The 10,192-nt window shown below is 49.1% G+C and overlaps 1 protein-coding gene across 1 annotated transcript in view; it reads right to left on the minus strand.

Annotated features, from left to right (window-relative positions):
- LOC137451346 (ras-related protein Rab-10-like) overlaps positions 1 to 9,854 on the minus strand; it is a 40,702-nt gene extending 30,848 nt beyond the window's left edge. Inside the window, exon 1 of the mRNA XM_068158762.1 lies at positions 9,652 to 9,854. Coding sequence (XP_068014863.1) covers positions 9,652 to 9,817 — 166 coding nt within the window. The 5' untranslated portion in view covers positions 9,818 to 9,854. The remainder of the gene's footprint in view (positions 1 to 9,651) is intronic.
- Between the last annotated feature and the right edge of the window lie 338 nt (positions 9,855 to 10,192).

Consider the following 10,192-nt stretch of genomic DNA (forward strand, 5'->3'; position numbering starts at 1 on the left):
CCTCTACATACACAACAGATCCTTCCTCAAAGATACCTTCCTCCATAGTGTTCTTCTAATATATTGTCAAATTAGTACTCCAAATGTGGATTTATGGGTTGTTGAAGCTCCAATGTTAGTATTAGCAGCTACTCACTGGCAGATTCTATGGGAAGAGGAAGAGGAGAGGGAAGAGGAGAGGGAAGAGGAGAGGGAAGAGGAGAGGGAAGAGGAGAGGGAAGAGGAGAGGGAAGAGGAGAGGGAAGAGGAGAGGGAAGAGGAGAGGGAAGAGGAGAGGGAAGAGGAGAGGGAAGAGGAGAGGGAAGAGGAGAGGGAAGAGGAGAGGGAAGAGGAGAGGGAAGAGGAGAGGGAAGAGGAGAGGGAAGAGGAGAGGGAAGAGGAGAGGGAAGAGGAGAGGGAAGAGGAGAGGGAAGAGGAGAGGGAAGAGGAGAGGGAAGAGGAGAGGGAAGAGGAGAGGGAAGAGGAGAGGGAAGAGGAGAGGGAAGAGGAGAGGGAAGAGGAGAGGGAAGAGGAGAGGGAAGAGGAGAGGGAAGAGGAGAGGGAAGAGGAGAGGGAAGAGGAGAGGGAAGAGGAGAGGGAAGAGGAGAGGGAAGAGGAGAGGGAAGAGGAGAGGGAAGAGGAGAGGGAAGAGGAGAGGGAAGAGGAGAGGGAAGAGGAGAGGGAAGAGGAGAGGGAAGAGGAGAGGGAAGAGGAGAGGGAAGAGGAGAGGGAAGAGGAGAGGGAAGAGGAGAGGGAAGAGGAGAGGGAAGAGGAGAGGGAAGAGGAGAGGGAAGAGGAGAGGGAAGAGGAGAGGGAAGAGGAGAGGGAAGAGGAGAGGGAAGAGGAGAGGGAAGAGGAGAGGGAAGAGGAGAGGGAAGAGGAGAGGGAAGAGGAGAGGGAAGAGGAGAGGGAAGAGGAGAGGGAAGAGGAGAGGGAAGAGGAGAGGGAAGAGGAGAGGGAAGAGGAGAGGGAAGAGGAGAGGGAAGAGGAGAGGGAAGAGGAGAGGGAAGAGGAGAGGGAAGAGGAGAGGGAAGAGGAGAGGGAAGAGGAGAGGGAAGAGGAGAGGGAAGAGGAGAGGGAAGAGGAGAGGGAAGAGGAGAGGGAAGAGGAGAGGGAAGAGGAGAGGGAAGAGGAGAGGGAAGAGGAGAGGGAAGAGGAGAGGGAAGAGGAGAGGGAAGAGGGAATTAACCAGGTTGGAAAAGACCTTTGAGATCATCAAGTCCAACCTATCACCCAACACCATCTAATCAACTAAACCATGGCACCAAGTGCCTCCTCAGTTAACCATTTTCCCCCCAGTTACTTGATTGCTGAAATTTGAAATACTGTTTGACAATTTCTCTGCTTGTTTCCTTTCCCCCACCACTGATAAACCATTGAAGAGTGTTTCTGTCAGTTACATGAAGTGAACTGCAGGTGCCATTGCAATAGCTGGCTCTTCTCTTCTCTTCTCTTCTCTTCTCTTCTCTTCCCTTCCCTTCCCTTCCCTTCCCTTCCCTTCCCTTCCCTTCCCTTCCCTTCCCCCCTCCCCTCCCCTCACCTCTCCTCTCTCTCAGTCTAAGATAGAATCTGTCAGTGAGTAGCTGCTAATACTAACGTTGGAGCTCCAGCAACCCATAAATCCACATTTACAATTCCTTAAGGTCAAAAGATGCCTACCTAACATGACTTCAGGGTGATTTCTTCACTAGTATCAATGTCACCTGAAAGAACTAAACATTGAAAATGCACACAAATCTTACACTGATACCACTGCACTGAAATAAGAACTTGTCTGCCACATTACTTCATCCAAGGAAAACATCCATGGCAGTAAACCTAAAATGTAGAGGAACTGTTCCCCTCCTTTTGCTGTGCACCAAACTTGGACAAGTACACAATCAACACTCCCAATGCCACTAACATTTTTGGTTTGCATGTGGCAAAAGAGTTGAGGTGGACTTGAAAAATTATTATGACAATCATGTCTTTCTCTTGATGAGTTTTTGTTGAAGCTCCAATGGCAAGATGAAATAATATAATTGGGCTCGGTAATTAATATCACCCAAAGCTTCCTCGATGGAATTAATAACGTCAGGTGGAAATGTAATTTAAGCCAAATTTGCTCATGTAAGGTGAAATTCCAACGTGATGGAAAACACTTGCTCCTGAAATTCACATGGCTCTGTTTAATTATCTGTATCACTTTCTACAATTGATGTGGGAGCTGTTGAGAGGGACGGAGGGAGGCTGGAATGTCACTTTCAAACGCCGGGCTGGGAACGGAGCAGGAAGAATTACAGTCCAGGCAGCAGGGATTCCCAGACCTAGAGGAAGCAGTTCTGAGCTGGCATCAATTTTAATAATAAATTGCTATGAGCTTTTTTGGAATATATATTCTTATTTATAAAAAGGGAAGCAGAGTGCTGAATCAGACCAAAACTTCATCTAAATTAAAATAAGGCTTATTGACTTCTTAAGTCAACTTCAAAATTTATTGACCTAAAAGGTCAATGAATGTTAGTGAAAACCAGAAGTCAATATGTTCTGCATGCATGAATTGTTCATGTCTTTATATGAAATTTCCAGCAAACTTAGCAAGTTGGAAAGACAGGAAAGAAAAATGAGAAATGCAATGCCAAAGACAGCTCACAGATTTCAGATGATTTTAGGCCCATGTATTATACAACATGATCAACATCACAAAGCCAGCATTGATTACTGCTCTTGAGATAAATGTTATTTGAATGCAACAGCTTGTACCTGGCTTCTTTTGAGCTGTCAAATACAACCCAAGAAGGGGTAGGCTGGGTTCAAGTTCAAATCCTAGTTGGTATTTCCAAGTTTTATAACCTTGAGATTAATTTTTTTTCAACTTTATGGTCCAAATGATAAATATGCCCACACTAGGACTGAGGCACCTGAAATGTAATTAGGTCTAAAAAGCACTGAAGTAGTCAACCATGGGGAAATTCAGCTGTGAATTCCCTCAGTGTGTTTTGAACAGTCTTTGGCCATCTGCAAAAGTCCTCTTCAATGAGGTCTTTCGCAGCTGGCTTAGAAAGTTACAACACAGTTTTCACTAGAATAGAGTAGAATATAGAGTAGAGTAGAATACAGAGTAGAGTAGAATACAGAGTAGAAGAGTAGAGGAGAAGAGAGTAGAGGAGAAGAGAGTAGAGGAGAAGAGAGTAGAGGAGAAGAGAGTAGAGGAGAAGAGAGTAGAGGAGAAGAGAGTAGAGGAGAAGAGAGGAGAGGAGAAGAGAGGAGAGGAGAGTAGAGGAGAGGAGAGTAGAGGAGAGGAGAGTAGAGGAGAGGAGAGTAGAGGAGAGGAGAGTAGAGGAGAGGAGAGTAGAGGAGAGTAGAATTAACCAGGTTGGAAGTGACCTTTGAGATCATCCAGTCCAACCTATCATCCAACACTGTCTAATCAACTAAACCATGGCACCGAGCACCCCATCTGGTCTCTTCCTAAACACCTCCAGTGACAACGACTCCACCACCTCCCTCAAGTTGGAGTGGCAAATTCACCCCAATCCTGGTATGAAAGGCTCAGAAAAGTAAGTTTATCCAAAGAAAAATGCATGTTTGAGGATGCAACAGTGATAGCATGGATGGAGGGTGGTGCTGAGTCTCTTTCCCTCTCCGGACCGAGACACCAAGTACAGATTCTACCTAGACCACTCACAGTCATACAGCATCCTCACCTCTGGAAACAGGGAAGCAGCTGGTATCAACTCCTGTGCTCAAGCTGAGCAAGTGCCCAGTGAGATGCTGTGGGTCAGGCTGTGCCAGGGGAGGTTCAGGTTGGATGTTAGGAAGAAGTTCTATACAGAAAGAGTGATTGCCCATTGGAATGGGCTGCCCAAGGAGGTGGTGGAGTCACCGTCATTGAAGGTGTTCAGAAGGAGACTTGATGGGGTGCTTGGTGCCATGGGTTAGCTGTTTGGGTGGGTTGGATTGGTTGATGGGTTGGACACGATGATCTTGAAGGTCTCTTCCAACCTGGTTTGGTTTATTCTAAAGGGTTGAGTTTCCACCTTGTTACTCCTACCCATACTTAACCCTTATTAGATGTTGGTGCATTACTCGAATCAGACTCTTCCTGTACGTGCCAAGGACTATCTGAAGCAGAGTGGTATCTGAGGAGTCAGTGATCACTGCAGCTTTGGTAAGAAAACCAAGTCATGGGATGAGCTGGTTTGTTAGGAAAATCAGGGTGACCAAAAAAACATCCAGCCTTGCAAAAACTGAAATGAAATACAAAACTAAGATGTGGATTACTAGTAGTCTTGTTAACACAGGCCAGGTTTACCTTCACTGTGGTTGATTTTTATTGATTAACTCTATTTCCTTCTAAAATGAGTATCAGGGAATCTACACAGACTCCACAGCTGGTTCTCTTATTCATTGCACATTAGAAACAAATGCATAAATCACTTGAGTTTGCAACTTCACTCTTAATAAATCTTTTTCCTTTTTTTCCCCCCTTAAATGTAGGCTTTCAAAACAAAAAATTTCTTTTTGAGGGGAAAAAAGGACAAAATAAAAGTATCAGTTGTCTCTTAATCCTAAAGAGGGAGTTGCACCAGTCTGAACTATGGCAGGATGGCACAGATGGGCACAAGCCAACCTCATCAAGTTCAACATGACCAAGTGCAGGGTCCTGCAGCTAGGTCGAGGCAATCCCAGGCACAAATCCAGACTGGGCAGTGACTGGCTGGAAAGCAGCCCTGAGGAGAGGGACTTGGGTTGCTGGTGGATGAAAAGCTCAACAGGAGCTCTCAGTGTGCACTTGCAGCCCGCAAAGCCAATGAGATCCTGGGCTGCATCAAGTGTGACCAGCAGGTCAAGGGAGGTGATTCTCTCCCTCTACTCAGCTCTGGTGAGACCCCACCTGGAGTACTGCCTCCAGTTCTGGAGCCCCTATTACAAGAGGGATGTGGAGGTGCTGGTACGTGTCCAGAGAAGGGCCGCAAGGATGAGTAGAGGGCTGGAGCACCTCTGCTATGAGGACAGACTGAAGGAGTTGGGGCTGTTCAGTCTGCAGAAGAGAAGGCTCCAAGGTGACCTCATTGTGGTCTTCCAGTATCTGAAGGGGGTCTACAAGAAGGCTGGGGAGGGACTTCTTAGGATCTCAGGTAGTGATAGGACTAGGGGCAATGGAATGAAGCTGGAGGTGGGGAGACAGGCTGGACGACAGGAAGAAGTTCTTCGCCATGAGAGTGGTGAAGCCCTAGAATGGGTTGTCCAGGGAGGTGGTTGAAGCCCTGTCCCTGGAGGTGTTTAAGCCCAGGCTGGACGAGGCTCTGGCCAGCCTGATCTAGTGTGGGGTGTCCCTGCCCATGGCAGGGGGCTTGGAACTAGATGATCCTTGTGGTCCCTTCCAACCCTGCCTGATACTATGATAGATTTGGCTGGCCTCACACCTCTGCAGAAATGTTTCTCACAGAGAATGTGTGCTGCAGGACCACAGCCACCTCATATACAGCAAAATAACAGCCTCATAGCCTGCAAGATCACAACCCTGATCTCTTGTACACAGAAGGGTCTTTTGTTCATAAACTTCCTCTGTGGCTTTATATGCAATGCCATTGTTTAAACAAAAACATTTATTCTTTATAGTCTGTTCATAATACAATGCAACTGCCTTATGATGCATAGAAGTTTAATTAGAAAACTAGAACTGCTTATAATTTACCCAAACTGTGTAATTGCAGAGGAGGAAGGGCACCCAGCCTTGAGGGTTTAAGTGCTGCATAAAAAGCTTTCAAGGAAAATGTACTGCATCTCAGAAAAGTTCACTGCTACCAGAGCCTCTAACAAAGTGTTTGGGATTTCCCCCGTTGCAGTGAGACTGGGTTTTCTCCTAGCAACACAAACCTGTGACTCATGATGACACAGCAATGAGATGCTGAGCCATCTTTTAAATCCCATGCCTACTACCCTTTACCACTAAGGAAGATGGTGGCACATGATTTTGTCAGGGCATGTGGACAACTGAGATACTCTACAGCCTGGGTAATCTTCTCTCTATTCAAATCACTATTCCAGCTGCATAGGTAGGGTGAAAAAAATCAACTGACATCAGAGAAGCATTCAACAGGCTGAAGGACAGAGAAGGAACTTTTGACTGAGCTTGCATGGAACAGGCATCTGGATGAAAACAGTTATTTGTTCTGGTGGTGCCAAAGAGGGAGAAGACATCATGAACAAAAAAAGCACTGCACTGTGTCTTCCTCCTTTACACCACCATGGGCCATGACCTATATGCCATGCTTTGAGTTGTAGCTGTCCAAGGAAAATGAATTTCCACTTCCAGCATGACTCTTCCAGAAGCCATCACTCACAATCTTATTCATTCTAAAAGTGTAAGCTCCAGCAGACCTCCTAAGATGGAACTGAGTGGAGCACAGCATTTGAGAACTGACTTTAAAATCACCTTCAGGTTAAAAAAAAACCAACAACACATGTGGATGACTCCTTTACATTTGAGATAAACAACTGTAAGAAGTTATTAAGTCTCTCAAAAATAGGTTTCAGTAACACTAATAAAACTAACAAGATTAATCTCAGCCCATGACTTCACAGTATCACAGTATAACTTAGGACTCTGCCCATCTGTCCAGCCAGTCGAGGTCCCTCTGCAGAGCCTTTCTACCCTCTAACTGACCAACATCTGCCCCTAACTTGGTGTCATCTGCAAACTGACTCGACCCCCTCATCCAGATCATCAATGAAGATGTTGAAGAGGACAGGGCCCAGCACTGATCCCTGGGGGACACCACTGGTGACTGGTCACCAGCTGGATGTGGCACCGTTCACTACCACTCTCTGGGCTCAGCCCTCCAGCCAGTTTCTAACCCAGCACATAGTGTAGTGGTCCAAGCCACGAGCTGACAGCTTAGCCAGCAGTTTGCTGTGGGGGACGGTGTCAAAGGCCTTGCTGAAGTCCAGGTAGACCACATCCACAGGCCTCCCCACATCCACCAGACAGTCACCTGATCATAGAAGGAGATCAGGTTGGAGAGGCATGACCTGCCTTTCCTAAATCCATGCTGGCTGGACCTGAGCCCTTGGCCATCCTTCAGGTGCGCAGTTATTGCCTCCAGGATAATCTGCTCCACAAAACCTTTTCATCTTAAGTATTCCTTCAACTATTTCAACCCACAAGTTGGAAAAGATGTATTTAACATCACCACTACCCAAGAATTTTTGACTCTGCCATGGACTGAATTAAAAGAAAGTGTTCCACAGAGGAGTAAGCCCACAGCCAGGAATCTAGGCTCCAATGTAAAACACATCAACAAGTCCTGATGCTTATTGTTGCAGGTGGAAGCATTGAGCAGACAATCAATAGGATTGGTAATTAGGCTTCAACTTTATTGTTCAAAAGCACAGCTTATAAAGCATCTTCAGCAGCTAAATATGCACAGGTGTCATTATTCTATTAGCTATTAGTCCAGGGTTGCATCATAATATCCAGCCTACTTGTGGTTAGGCCTACAACCTCCTTTCTCAGTAGTTCTTTGTTTCACACATATACTTTGTTTCACATACTACTATCTTGTAAGTAACTATTTCACATGGTGCTATCTTATGAGAAACTGCAAGCACAGTCACAGGGCTGTGGTGACCTTGCTACATCAGCATACCAGCTAAGCTGTGAGCAGTAAACAGCAAGATGGAGTCTGATACACTCTGATCAAGATACACTCTGATCAAACAGCTGTTCCATAGAACCATGTCCCTGCAATTCAAGCCATTCCTCAACAGTTTATCTTCATGGCCATTCTTTGGCAGTCCTTGCTAAGCCTGGTCACAAGTTCCCTGGTACAAGGATCCATTTCAGGACTGTATTGCTAGCTGGGTTGCCCCCTTCTTGGGTCATATCACAGTATCACAGTGTAACTTAGGTTGGAAAGGACCTCGAGGATCATCGAGTCCAACCTATCAACACAGACCCCATGACTAGACCATGGCACCAAGTGCCACATCCAATCCCCTCTTGAACACCTCCAGGGATGGTGACTCCACCACCTCCCTGGGCAGCACATTCCAATGACGAATGACTCGCTCGGTGAAGAACTTCCTCCTCACCTCGAGTCTAAACCTCCCCTGGCGCAGCTTGAGACTGTGTCCCCTTGTTCTTGTGCTGGTTGCCTGGGAGAAGAGACCAACCCCTTCCCGGCCACAACCACCCCTCAGGTAGTTGTAGAGGTCAATGAGGTCACCCCTGAGCCTCCTCTTCTCCAGGCTAAACAATCCCAGCTCCCTCAGCCTCTCCTCATAGGGCTTGTGTTCAAGGCCTCTCCCCAGCCTTGTTGCCCTTCTCTGGACACGTTCAAGTGTTTCGATGTCCTTCTTAAACTGAGGGGCCCAGAACTGGACACAGGACTCAAGGTGTGGCCTAACCAGTTTCAGAAGTTGCTTTCCAAGAGTGGCTGAATTTAAGCTACTTTTATTTTCTTGCCCATTCTCATGTATGCAGGTCAAGTAGTCTCACATACATTGTGTCCCCTGGGCCAGCTGCTGCCACAGTTAATACTTGTTATTCATTCACTTAAGGCAACTTAAATGTTTAAAAGACCCATGCATATCTCAAATGCAGGAACACACCATTTCTTGTGCATACTTTCTCTCCAAGAGCATGGAAAAACATACAAATAGATAGGTAGATAAGTAAGAGAAATCTAAATGGACAAATACATTCTCACACTCATGCAAACTTTCAAAAGTGAAAGATTCCCAACTAGAAATTGGAAAAAACTCCATAGCAAACCAAACCACATTACACATTTTCACACTGACGACCTGGTTGTCAGCACATGGACAGTCAACTTGCTGTTCCCCACAGCAGTATGGGGCTGGTGTACCACAGCAGCTGGAGCTCCCCATGACCCCCAGCCTGCAGAGGGGCTGGGGAAAGCAGCTGGTGGTGCAGCCCTAAACTGCCTTGGTCTGGCAGGGCTGATTGCCTCCACCATAGCAATGGCTCCGTTGTGCACAAGATACAAGGTATCTTGACTTTATACCATTAAAATCATCACAAAGGCAAATCCCTTTCTAGCATGGAAGCTGGAGGAATGGAGCATCTTATTGATCCCTGACAGCTCTGAGGCAGATACCATCTTCCCTGCACACATACAGCTGTACAGCAACAGAGCCTCCACCTGCAGCCGTGGGCAATATGGAACAGTAAGAAAGAAGCTGTCTGCATAAGTTTAAAGAAAGATTAGGCTCCAAATGTCCCAGACTAACAAGAAAAAGAGCGAGAGCCAGCACAGCGGTTCTGGGGGCCAGGTGACGTTTTCTGACACCCTGGCAAACCTCTGCAATGGTTTAAGCTGCTGGACGTGGCTGGGCACAGAGGGAGCTTTGCCATCTGCGAGGCAGGCAGTGCCGACCCGCCGGTGCCGGGAGGGCTGTGCTGGGAGCGAGCAGCCGCGGCCTGTGGGCGGGAGGCGCAGCCGGGCAGGAAGGGACGAGGAGCGGACGCCGGCCCCCTGGGACCCAGGCCAGGCCCGCGGGGCGTGCAGGCAGACACCGGCGTGCAGGCAGCGGGGACACGGGGCGCGGGCGCTGAAGGACGGCAGGGCGGCCATGCGCCTGGGGCACACGGGCGGGTGCCAGCCCGGGGGTGCGGGACGGCGCCGGCAGGGAGCTGCCGGGGGGCCGCCCGCGGTCACTCACCGATCGTGGCCAAGTAGGAGGTGGGAGCCCCGGCGGGCGGCCAGCCGGGCTCCGTGTACCTCCGCACGATGGAGGTCTTCCCCACGCAGGACTCCCCAGCCATCACGATTTTCACCAGCAGCGGCGGCTTCCCCACGCCCCCGTCGCCCAGCCTCAGCCCCGCCATGGCGGGCGCCGAGTGCCGGCCGGGCCGGGCCGGGCCGGGCCGGGCCAGGCCGGGGTGGGGCGGAGCGGGGGCCGCGGGCCGCCCCGCTGCGGGAAGCACTCTGCGGCCCCGCCCGCGGTGGGGAGAGGCCCGGCGGCGGGGCTAGGACCGCGACGGGGGCCGGACGCCATCGCCTGCCCCCCGCCTCGCACAGGTGGGGCGGGTTGCACCGAGCCCCGGGTGCCGCTGCGGAGCGTTGGGCTGCGGGGGCGAGGGGCTGCGCGGAGCATCCGCCCGCTTCTGACAGCGGCTTTGAAGAATAAAGCATCCATCGGCTTGCGTCTGCCCTCTGACCGACTGCTACCGCCCTTACAGCAGCCACACCTGCACACGTGC

The sequence above is a fragment of the Melanerpes formicivorus genome, unplaced genomic scaffold (assembly GCF_026170545.1).
Source record: "Melanerpes formicivorus ecotype bairdi unplaced genomic scaffold, bMelFor1.0.p_v2 SCAF_42, whole genome shotgun sequence".
Taxonomy (NCBI): Eukaryota; Metazoa; Chordata; class Aves; order Piciformes; family Picidae; genus Melanerpes; species Melanerpes formicivorus.